Genomic DNA, 12,500 nt, shown 5'->3' with positions numbered 1-12,500 from the left:
CCAGCGCCTGTTCACGTGCGCGCGCCCCTGAGCCTGCCTCGGGGTTCTCTGCGAAGAACGCCTTCATCTGCACGGAGAGGGAGAGAGAGGGAGAGTGTGTGTAAAGATTTTATCTGCGCGTGCGTTAAGGTGAGAGAAAGGTGGAGGGAGAGAGGGAGAGACAGGGAGGAAGAGAGGGGGGAGGGGAGGGAGGGAGGGAGAGTGATAAAGAGATGGAGCGATAAAGAGAGAGAGAGTCTTCTGCACAGGGAGGGAGAGAGGGAGGGTGTGTGTAAGGATTTTATCTGCGCGTGCGTTAAGGTGAGAGAGAGATGGTAGAGGGGGAAGGGAGGGAGGGAGGGAGAGAGAGAAATAAAGAGAGAAAGAGAATCATCTGCGCAGGGAGAGAGTGTGTGTAAAGATTTTATCTGCGCGTGCGTTAAGGTGAGAGAAAGGTGGAGTGAGAGAGGGAGAGAGAGAGAGAGACAGGAAGGAAGAGAGGGGAGGGAGGGAGGGAGAGCGATAAAGAGATGGAGCGATAAAGAGAGAGATGACCAAATAGAGTCATCTGCGCAGGGAGGGAGGGAGAGTGTGTGTAAAGATTATATCTGCGCGTTAAGGAGGGAGGGAGGGAGGAAGAGGGAGGGGAGGGAGGGAGGGAGAGCGAGAGCGTTCAAGAGAGAGAGAAAAGAGAGAGAGAGAGAGAGAGAGAGTCATCTTGGCAGAGAGAGAGAGAGTGTGTAAAGATTTTATCTGCGCGTGCGTTAAGGTGAGAGAAAGGGGTAGAGGGGAAGGAGAGGAGAGAGACGAGAGGGAGGAAGAGAGAGGTGGTGGGGAGAGGAGGGGAGAGCGATAAAGAGATAGAGCGATAAAGAGAGAGAGAGAGAGATAAGAGAGAGTTATCTGCAAAGAGAGGGAGGAGGGAGGGAGGTAATGTGTAAAAAGATTTTATCTGCGCGTGCGTTAAGGTGAGAGAAAGGTTGGAGGAGAGAGGAGAGAGAGAAAGAAGAGGGGAGGAAAAACAGAGTGTGTGTGCAAGAGAGAGAGGAGGGCATAGAGAGAGAGAGAGAGAGAGAGAGAGAGAGTCATCTGCACAGGGAGGGAGAGGGAGAGTGTGTGTAAAGATTTTATCTGTGCGTACGTTAAGGTGAGAGAGGGGGAGGGGTGGAGGGAGGGAGGGGAGGGGGGGAGATGAAGAGAGAGAGAGAGAGAGAGAGAGAGAGAGAGAGAGAGAGTCATCTGCGCAGGAGAGGGAGAGGGAGAGTGTGTGTGAAAGATTTTATCTGCGCGTACGTTAAGGTGAAAGAGGGGGAGGGGAGAGAGAGAGGGAGGAGAGGAGAGAGAGGAAAGAGAGAGAGAGAGGGGGGGGGAGAGACAGACAGAGATAAAGACAGAAAGAGAGAGAGAGAGAGAAATAAAGAAAAAGAGAGAGAGACAGAGAGAGATAAAGACAGAAAGAGAGAGAGAGACAGAGAGAGATAAAGACAGAAAGAGAGAGAGAGAGAGAGAGAGAAATAAATGAATAAAGAGAGAGAGAGAGAAAGACAGAAAGAGAGAGATAAAGACAGAAAGAGAGAGAGAGAGAGAAAGACAGAAAGAGAGAGATAAAGACAGAAAGAGAGAGAGAGAGAGAAAGTTGCATGAATATCTAGCGAGAAGTAGAAATGTGTCCTCAAGGGGTGACTGGGTTAAATATAGGGTTTCATATAATAACAACAATAGCAATGATAATGAAAATAATAATAATACCATTATAATAATTGTAATTGTAATTATAATATCAAAGATAACAATAACAAAGACAGTATCACTAATAAAGAAATCAAATTAATATAAATAACGATGATGATAATGAGAAAATAATGATAATAAATACCATCATAATAATAGTAATTGTAATTATAGTATCAAAGATAACAATAACAAAGACAGTATCATTAATAAAGAAATAAATCAAATTCATATAAATAACGATGATGATAATGACATTAACAACAAAAACAACAATGAAAATAACATCAATAACGCTAATCAAATAAAAAAAAATTGGATCAACCCAACACATAAACCTATATAATAAATGAAAAATAAAAAAATAAACGAATTTTCAAAACCACACACACAAACTTAAACAACGAAAAACAAACAGACATTAAAACGCAACAGTCCAACCCCCCCAGAGACCCAGAAGCCCCGCCCACACTTACGTCATCGAGACCCAGAAGCCCCGCCCACACTTACGTCATCGAGACCCAGAAGCCCCGCCCACACTTACGTCATCGAGACCCAGAAGCCCCGCCCACACTTACGTCATCGAGACCCAGAAGCCCCGCCCACACTTACGTCATCGAGACCCAGAAGCCCCGCCCACACTTACGTCATCGAGACCCAGAAGCCCCGCCCACACTTACGTCATCGAGACCCAGAAGCCCCGCCCACACTTACGTCATCGAGACCCAGAAGCCCCGCCCACACCCGTCATCGAGACCCAGAAACCCCGCGCCACACTTACGTCATCGAGACCCAGAAGCCCCATACACCCGTCATCCGGACGAAGCGCCCACACTTACGTCATCGAGACCCAAGCCCGCCCACACTTACGTCATCGAGACCCGGCCCCGCCCACACTTACGTCATCGAGACCCAAAGCCCGCGCCACACTCACGTCATCGAGACCCAGAAGCCCCGCCCGCACTTACGTCATCGAGACCCAGAAGCCCCGCCCACACCCGTCATCGAGACCCAGAAGCCCCGCCCACACTTACGTCATCGAGACCCAAGCCCCGCCCACACTTACGTCATCAGGAGACCCAGAAGCCCCCGCCCACACTTACAGCATCGAGACCCAGAAGCCCCGCCCACACTTACGTCATCGAGACCCAAGCCCCGCCCACGCTCACGTCATCGAGACCCCAGAAGCCCCGCCCACACTTGCGATATCAGACCCAAGCCCTACACTTACGTCATCGAGACCCAGAAGCCCCGCCCACGCACGTCATCGAGACCCGAAGCCCCGCCCACACTTACGTCATCGGGCCAAGCCCCGCCCACGCACGTCTTCGAGCTCCTCTCTGTCGTGAACCTGGTGGTGACGTGACCATTCGACAGGTAGCGGTTGTTCAGCGAAGCCCCACGCCCACACTCACGTCATCGAGACCCACAGAAGCCCCGCCCTTGCCATCGTCGGACAAGCCCACCCACACTTACGTCATCGAGACCCAGAAGCCCCGCCCACACTTACGTCATCGAGACCCAGAAGCCCCGCCCACACTTACGTCATCGAGACCCAGAAGCCCCGCCCACACTTACGTCTTCGAGCTCCCTCTCTGTCGTGAACCTGGTGGTGACGTATTTAACCATTCGACCCAGGTAGCGGTTGTTCAGCGAGAACCGGTCGACCAGGTAGCCCCAGTTCTCTCTGTGGGGGAGAAGGGGGGGGATTAATAGGCTTTGCTAGTAGGATGGTGGGGGGGGTAAGTGTCAGAATTGCTAGGAAGAAAGGGGAGGGGGTTAATAGAAATTTCTAGCAAGAGGAGGGGGGTTAACTAGGATTGGCCTGGCGCAGAAGAGGGGAGGAAATTAGTTGATAGTAGGATGGGGGGTAATAGGATTTGCTAGCAAGAGCGGGGGGATTAATAGGAATTGCCAGTTGGATGGTGGGGGGATTAATAGGATTTGCTAGCTTATGATGATTACTAACTTAATTAGTAGAAGTGTCTTAGACAGATATTAACACTGAGACTAAAGAGTGTTCACTTACAAAAATTACTATTACTATTACTAGCTTTCTAGTATGAGCATGTAAGATTCTATTAATACTACTTCCTGTTAACTAATTTTACTAGACACTAAGAATGCTAGTTTACCAACACTCCGAAGCTCTGAGAATCTTTTAATAAATCCAATTAAAATTTAAAACTACTAACTGTTTAAGTCTAACACAACTTTAGGAGATTAGTTTTCTTACATTCCTAATATTTCTAGTTTCTGTTAGAATTAGAATTAGAATGGGAATTACTAATTTTATAACTACTAGAATCTAACATTATTAACTAAGCTAAAGCAATCCAAGGTGACTAGTTTTCTAACTCTAATAGTACTAGCTTGTCAATACTACAAGAAAGTGGGATTGCTAACCTATTAATTCTACAGGAATCTTTAATTACTAACTTTATAATATTACTAGGATATAAGGACACTAGTTTCCTAACAATTTGTAATGCAACAAGACTGTATGTCGATTAGCTTACGAACTCAGAATCTGGTATTACTAACTTACCAACCTTACTAGAAAATACCCAACTTACCATTCTCACTACAATCCAAAGATATTAACTTTCTAGCATTCCAATCACTAATTAGTTCTAAGAGTACTAGCTTAATAACCCTTCTTGAACCTAGAATTACAGACTTATGAACCTTACTACAATCTACAATCTACTACACTCTACTATAACCCTTCTTGAATCTAGAATTACTGATTTATGAACCCTACTACAATCTATAATCTACTACAATCTACTACACTCTACTATAACCCTTCTTGAATCTAGAATTACAGACTTATGAACCTTACTACAATCTACAATCTACTACAATCTACTATAACCCTTCTTGAATCTAGAATTACAGACTTATGAACCCTACTACAATCTACAATCTACTACAATCTACTACACTCTACTATAACCCTTCTTGAATCTAGAATTACTGACATGAACCCTACTACAGTCTACAATCTACTACAATCTACTACACTCTACTATAACCCTTCTTGAATCTAGAATTACTGACATGAACCCTACTACAGTCTACAATCTACTACAATCTACTACACTCTACTATAACCCTTCTTGAATCTAGAATTACAGACTTATGAACCCTACTGCAGTCTACAATCTACTACAATCTACTACAATCTACTACGATCTACTACAATCTACTACAATCTACTACAATCTACTACAATCCACTACAATCTACCACAATCCACCACAATCTCCTACAATCTACCATGATAACAGAGAACCCATGCGGTCCCCTTGAACACGCGAACCCAGGCTTAAGACCCACTTGACGAAGTTCCAGACGAGGTGCGTGCTCCAGGGGTTCGAAGCGACGCTCTGCAACACGGAGAAGTAGTCCTGGCCGCGGACCACGCTCTCGTTCTTAGCCTCGATCAGCCACCTGCATGGATAGATGGATAGGTGGGTGAGTAGATGATGGATAGGTGGGTGAGTAGATGGATAGGTGGGTGAGTAGATGGATAGGTGGATAGGGGGGTGAATAGGTGGAGAGGTGGGTGAGTAGATGGATAGGTGGGTGAATAGATGGAGAGGTGGGTGAATAGATGGAGAGGTGGGTGAGTAGATGGATAGGTGGGTGAATAGATGGATAGGTGGGTGAATAGATGGATAGGTGGATGAATAGATGGATAGGTGGGTGAATAGATGGATAGGTGGGTGAATAGATGGTTAGGTGGATAAATTCTCGTTCTTTGTCTCTCTCTTTTTTTCTTTTTTTTTCTTCTTCTTTTTCGTTTCACATCTTTGCCCTGGTTCATCTTTTTTTTCCTTTTTTCCTTCTTTCCTTCTTCCTATCTCCCTCCCCTTTCCTTATATATTCCTCCTACCTTCCTATCCATCCTTCCCTCCCTGTCTCCCACTCTCCCTCCTCCACCTTCTACCTCCTTCCTCCTATCCTATCTTCCACCCCCCCCTCCCCCTCTCTTTCTAACTCTCTCACCTTCCCTTTCTGCTGTCTCCCACTCCCTCCTCCATCCCCTCCCGCCCCTCCACTCCCTCTTCCTTCTCCACCCCATCCTTCCCTTCCCACACCTCCACCCTCCCTCCCAACCCTTCCACTCCCCCCCCTCCCTCCCCTCTTCCTCCCTCCCTCACTTTCCCTCCCCTCACTCCCTCCCTCTCACCTCCCCCCTTTCTTCCCACTCATCCCTCCCCCCTCCCTTCCCTAACCCTCCCCTCCTCCCCTCCCCCTCCCCTCCCCTCCCCTCCCCTCCTCTCTCCCTCTCCCTCTCCCTCCCCTCCCAACCTCCCCCATTCCCCCCCCCCCCCCAGCCCCTCTCCCCTTCCCCCTTCCCTCCCTCCTCTCTCCCTCTCCCTCCCCCTCCCCCTCTCCTCTCTCCCTCCTCTCCTCCCCTCTCCCTCCACTCCCCCCACTCCCCTTCCCCCTCCCCTTCCCTTCCCCTCCCCTCCCTCCCAACCTCCCCCCTCCCCTCCCCCTCCCTCTCCCTTCCCTCTCCCTCTCCCCTCCCCCTTCCCCTTCCCCCCACCCCACCCACCCACTCCCCTCCCCCCCCCCCCCCCCCCTCCTCTCCCAACCCTCCCCTCCCCCACCCCTCCCTCTCCCTCTCCCTCTCCCTCTCCCTCTACCCTCCCCTCCTCTCCCCCTTCCCCTTCCCTCTCCCCCTCCCCTCCCTCACTCCCTCTCCCTCCCTCCCCTCCCCTCCCCAACCTCCCCCTTCACCCTCCCCCATCCCCTTCCCCCACCCCCACCCACTCCCTCTCCCTCTCCCTCTCCCTCTCCCCCCCCGTCAACTCACCTCTGAACGATCCAGTCCTCCTTGCAGCTGGAGAGTCCTGAGGAGAGTTTTGACTTCTCTTGGGCGTTGACTTCGGCGACGTAGCGCTGGAGGACGGTTTCCCACGTCTCGTAGTCTGTCGAGGAGGAGGTCGAGGTCAAGAAGGTCGAGGGTGAGGTCAAGGGCGAGGTGGAGGGTGAGGGTGAGGTGGAGCAGGTGGTCGAGGCCGAGGGTGAGGAGGAGGTTGAGGAGATGGTCGAGGTCGAGGGTGAGGTCAAGGTCGAAGGAGAGGGAGAGGGGGAGGTCGAGGTGGAGATTGAGGAGAAGGTCGAGGTTCAGGGTGAGGTAGAGGTGGAGTTCGAGGTCGAGGTGGAGGTTGAGGAGAAGGTCGAGGTTGAGGGTGAAATTGAGGAGAAGGTCGAGAAGGGTGAGGAAGAGGTAGAGATGGGGTCAAGGTCAAGGTGGAGGGTGAGGTCATTGTCGAGGTCGAGGAGGAGGTCGAGGTCGAGGTTGAGGTGGACGTCGAAGCAATGGTCGACATCGATGCCAAGGTCGATGCGCAGAACGAGGAAGAAAGGTAAAAGAAGAGAAAATTAAATATCTATAATAAAAATTAACATTATGACATTATTTCAGGAATATCCATAACAAATATTTCTTCAAAATGCAAAAGGATATTAGAGTGTTAGATGTCAAGTTTCATCGCTTTTCTAATGTGTATATACTTCATATGAATAATATTATATACTTCATGTGAATAATATTATATACTTCATTATATTATATTATATATGAATAATATTATATATGAATAATAATATACTTCATAATGAATAATATCAATATTGTCTTTACTCTCTATCTATCTATCTATATCTATTTATCATCCCTCTCTATCTCTGTCTTTCTATCTATCTATTCATCTAACTACCTATCTCTCCCTCCTTCCCTCCCTCCGTCCTTCCCGCCCTCTCCCTCCCTCTCTTTCCCTCTCCTTCCTTCCCCCCCCCTCCTTCCCTCCCCCTCCCCCCCCTCCCTCTCCCCCAAAAGCCCCACAACCTAACCCAAGAAAAAATGGATTGCCGAAGTGACCTCGCACGACCTGTAACTGACCTGCCTTCTGCATGCCGTACTGGTAGACGAGCAGGCGGGTGTTGGGCGGGATGAAGGTCGCCGAGTCCTCCACCCAGGTCATGAGGCGGTCGTGGGCGCCCTCGAGGCAAGGTTCGAAGCCGTTGGAGCACGCCAGGGCCATCAGGTTGAGCCGGTTGCGCCTGGAATGGGGAGGGTGGGTTAGGTTTGTGGGGCGGGGGGGGGGGGGAGTTGTGAGGAGGGGGGGTTGTGTGGGGGAGGGGGCAGAGGGCGTTGTGTAGGTGGGGTTGTGTGTGGGAGTTTTGGGAGTACGGAGGGCGTTGTGTGTGGGAGTTTTGGGAATACGGAGGGCGTTGTGTGTTTTTTTGGGAGGTTGTGGGGGGGGGAGGGGGCGGAGGGCGCATTTGCACGTCTGCATAATGAATGCAAGAAAAGCATTGGGGTGATAAAAAAAACCAATGATCTGAATCAAAAGGTGTGAAAATGGCCAATGGGGAAGCGAACGAAGATTGTATGACGCTCAGCTTCACTGGTTCGGGACTCGACAATTTTAGTAAACCGGCAGATTGTCTTCACAGTTATCGTTAATGGAATCGATAGACATCACATATTTTGTCATTCAGGGTTATAAACAAACGTTATTAATCAGCTGCTCCTAATGTCAAATGATAGAAATGCAAAGAAAAAGACAACAAAGCGACAAGATATTAAACGATTATTTTATACACATTCTCCTTCGCTTCCCCGCAAAACGTCGACTTGCCACGCACCTTTCAAGATGGCTGCCGGTGTCGTTCCACCCGAGGCGCTGCACGTGGTCGCTCACGAGGTTAACCACGTATTTCTGTAAAGGAATATGTTCGTTTTATGAGAGGAAGTTTGGGGAATTCGGGAAGAGAGCAAAGGAGGATTTTTTGTTCTCTCTCTATTCTTATCTTTTTTCTTTTTTCTCTTTTGGCCTTTCCTGAGCTTCTTTTTTCAGTTTTATGATAGTTTTTAGTTTTTGTTCAGAATCAGTTATTCGCTTATTGGAATCTTTCTTCTTCTGTCCCTCTTTTACTCTCTTTTCTTCTCTCTCGTCTTCTCCAAATTCTCTTCCTCCTCCCCCCACCCACCTCCCTCCCATCCCTACCCTCCCGTCAAGCACCTCCTTTTCCGCTCCTCACTCACCCACCTCCTTCCCTCCCCCCTTCCCCCACTCACCCCCCAAAAACCTACCCTGAAAAACGGATAGGCCTTCGTCTTCCTCAGCAACCTCCTCCCTACTCTCTCTCCCACCCCCTTTTAACCCCTTCCATACCCAAAAACCCACCTCCTTATCCACCCACCACACCATCCTCCTCCCTCCCCACCCGAACCCACCTCCACCCCCGCCCTCCCACCCCTACCCTCTCCCCCAACCCACCCCCGTTTTCTATCCACCCATCTACCCCCACCCCTACCCTCTCCACCCCTACCCTCCCCACCCCACCCATCCCCACCCCACCCCAAAAAAAACCCTACCCTGAAGAACGGATAGGCCTTCGTCTTCCTCAGCAACTATCCCCCCCTCTCTCCCACCCCCTTTACTAACCCCTTCCACACCCCCATAAACCCACCTCCTTTACCAATTCTCCCCCCCCCCTCCCCCCCCCCACCCCCAAAAAAAACTACCCTGAAGACCGGATATTCCTCAAAGACTTCCTCAAGCAACTCCCCCCCTCTCTCTCTCCCACCCCCTCTAACCCCTTCCACCCCCAAAACCCACTCCCTTTTCCATCCCCCACCCCCCACCCACCTCCCTCCCACCCCTACCCTCCCCCCACCCGCCCTCCTACCCTCCCCACCCCAACCCACCCCCTTTTTCCACCCCCAACCCCACCCCCTTCTCCTCCCCTCCCCCCTCCCCCTCCCTTCCCACCCCACCCATCCCACCCCCCAAAAAAAAACCTACCCTGAAGAACGGATAGGCCTTCGTCTTCCTCAGCAACCTGCCCAGAGTGCTCAGCTGCACCGTCACCGTCTTCCAAGGGATGTAGTGCTTCTCCTTTTTCATGTAGGCGACGAGGGACAGCACCGTCGGGTAGGGCAGCTTCCCGGCGTCGGCGAGGCTGAAGGCGTCGTTCAGGAGGCTGGAGCGGTCCGTCGGGCTCAGCGCCTGGAGGAGGAGGAGGAGGAGGTAGAGGGTGAAGGTGGAGGTGGAGGTAAGTAGATGAGGGTGTGGGGAGGTTAGTAGGTGAGGTAAGTAGATGAGGGTGAGGTGGAGGTGAACTGAGGTAAGTATGTTGAGGGTGAGGTGGAGGTGGAGGTGAGGTAAGTAGATGAGGACAAACTGTGGGGAGGTTATTAGGTGAAGGTAAGTAGATGAGGGTGAGGTGAGGGTGAAATGAGGATATTAAGTATGTTGAGGGTGAAGGTGGAGGTGGAGGTGAGGTAAGTAGATGAGGGTGTGGGGAGGTTAGTAGGTGAGGTAAGTATGTTGAGGGTGAGGTGAAGGTGAGGTAAGTGGGTTGAGGGCGTGATGAAGGTAAGCTGAGGTAAGTATGTTGAGGGTGAAGGTGAAGGTGAGGTAAGTAAGTTGAGGGCGTGGTGAAGTTAGTAGGTGAGGGTGAGGTCAGAAGGTGTAGGTGAGACTAGTAGGTGAAACTAGGATAAGGTAAATAGGTTGAGGGCGTGGTGAACTTGGTAGTTAAGAGTGAGGGCAGGTGAAGATGAGGTTAGTAGGTGAAGGTGGGCTAAGGTAAGTAGGCTGAAGGCATGATGAGGTTAGTGGATGAGGAAGGGGTGAGATCAGTAGGTGAATGTGATGGCAGTAGGTGACGGTGAGATCAGTGAAGATGAGATTAGTAGGTGAAAATGAGGTTAGTTGATAATAGTGAATGTGGGGTCAGTAGGTGAGCTTAGTAGGTGAATGTGAGTTAATTAAATGAGGGCGTAGTGAGATGAATAGGTGAAGGTGAAATGTGTAATTGAAGGTGAGATAAGATCAGCAGGTGAAGGTGAGTTGACATGAATAGCTATTTAAGGCTGAGGTGAAATGAGATGAAATTAGGATGCGTTGAGTAACAAAAGTCGATGAATATATAATTAGGTGAAAGTGAGTGAGATCAGTAAATGAAAATGGCAGATATATATATGAAAATACAAACACATCAGATACACACATGATAAAAAATAGATTCCCTAAAAAATGATAATAATAGAAGATATAATGATAATAATAATAATAATAATAACAATAATAATAAGGATGATAATAACAACAACAATAATAATAAGGATGATAATAACAACAACAATAATAATGATGATAATAATAATAATAATAATAATAATAATAATAACGATAATGATAATGATAATAATAATAACAATAACAATGATAATAAAATGGATAAAAAAATTAAAATGTATATCGAATATGACTATAAAACCAAAAACATATGACAGCCAATTACCACCCACCTCATGGTTGTTCATGAGGAGATCGATGAGGTCCTGCCACATAGACGCCTCATAGTTGACTCTGTAGTACCCGAACTGACCCACGTTGAGCTTGACCCATGAGGTGCCAGACGGGATATTGAGTGTCACTGGAATAAGATAGATTATTTGCTTTATGCTCAAAGAAAAGTCTGAGATGCATTCGTCAAGGCACAAAATATCATTCTTGAAGAAAATATTGTTAGAGCACAATATCGTTTTTAAAGGGAATTTCAGGATATATAATTCTTAGAGGATATTTCAAAGTACATACTTCAAAGCAAATCATTCTTAGTGGAAATTTCAATATAAATTCGTCAAAGCACATCATCTTTACAAAAAAAAATCATGAGAAACGTTCGCCAAAACCCAAAATCATTTGCCAAAAATCTTAAACCACGGAGAGAAAAAAAAAACTAAGAAATTATATTCTTTGCCAGCAGCAGACCCTGTAGTCGTTCAAACGTTTTCCTTACTACGAATATCTCCCTCCATCTCCTGCCTCCCTCCCTCCCTCCTCCCCCCCTTCCTCCATCCCTCTACTCACCTTTCTCCATCTCCTCCTTCCCTCCTTCCCTCCCTCCCTCTACTCACCCTTTCTCCATCTCCTGCCTCCCTCCCTCCCTCCTCCCCCCCTTCCTCCATCCCTCTACTCACCTTTCTCCATCTCCTCCTTCCCTCCTTCCCTCCCTACTCCTTCCATCTCTCCTTCCCCTCACCTGCTTCACTCCCCTCCATCTCCTGCTTCCTTCCCTCCCTCCCTCCCTCCTCCATCCCTCTACTCACCTTTCTCCGTCTCCTCCCTCCCTCTCCCTCCTTCCTCCCTTCCCTCCCTCCCCTCCCACCTTCCCCTCTCTCCCTCCCTCCCTCCCTTTCCTCCCCCCCATCCCTCCCATCTCCCTGCCTCCCTCCTTCCTCCACATCCCTCTACTCACCCTTTCTCCATCTCCTCCCTCCCTCTCTCTCCTTCCTCCCTCCCCCATCCCTCTATCTCCTCTCTGCCTCCCTCCTTCCTCCATCCGTCCCTCCTGCACTCCCTCCCTCCCCTTTTCCCTCCTCCTTCCCTCCCCTCCCTCCCTCCTCCCCTATCCCCTCCCATCCCCACTCCCTCCCACCTTCACTCTCTCCCTCCCTCCCCTCCGTCCTTCCCTCTTTCCTCTCATCCCACTACTACTCACCTTTCTCCATCTCCTTCCTCCCTCCTCCCTCCTCCTTCCCCCCCCTCCTGCCCTCTTCCCCTTCTTCCCTCTCTCCCTCCTCCCTCCTTCCTCCTTCCCTCCTGCCTCCCTCCCCACCTTCCTCTCTCTCCCTCCCTCCCTCCCTCCCTCCATCCATCCATCCATCCATCCATCCGCACATCCATCTCCTCCCTCCCTCCTTCCTCTCCATCCCTCCACCTCCCTCCCCCCATCCCTCCTCCCTCCCT

At 49.5% G+C, this 12,500-nt stretch overlaps 1 protein-coding gene across 2 annotated transcripts in view; it reads right to left on the bottom strand.

Moving 5' to 3' along the window:
- Positions 1-12,500, bottom strand: part of LOC138867360 (glutamyl aminopeptidase-like) — a 67,886-nt gene that overhangs the window by 148 nt on the left and 55,238 nt on the right. For both annotated transcript variants that reach the window (XM_070142670.1, XM_070142671.1), the window contains exons 11-18: positions 11,057-11,184; positions 9,546-9,749; positions 8,383-8,456; positions 7,634-7,794; positions 6,542-6,656; positions 5,053-5,166; positions 3,289-3,397; positions 1-67 (exon numbers count right to left, since the gene is read on the bottom strand). The exon at positions 1-67 is cut by the window's left edge and continues 148 nt beyond it. In XM_070142670.1, the coding sequence (XP_069998771.1) occupies positions 1-67; positions 3,289-3,397; positions 5,053-5,166; positions 6,542-6,656; positions 7,634-7,794; positions 8,383-8,456; positions 9,546-9,749; positions 11,057-11,184 (972 nt within the window). The remainder of the gene's footprint in view (positions 68-3,288; positions 3,398-5,052; positions 5,167-6,541; positions 6,657-7,633; positions 7,795-8,382; positions 8,457-9,545; positions 9,750-11,056; positions 11,185-12,500) is intronic.

This window comes from Penaeus vannamei, chromosome 29, assembly GCF_042767895.1.
Source record: "Penaeus vannamei isolate JL-2024 chromosome 29, ASM4276789v1, whole genome shotgun sequence".
NCBI lineage: Eukaryota > Metazoa > Arthropoda > Malacostraca > Decapoda > Penaeidae > Penaeus > Penaeus vannamei.
Note: the sequence above shows the minus strand (reverse complement) of the source record. Positions and strands in the feature narration are given on the sequence as shown.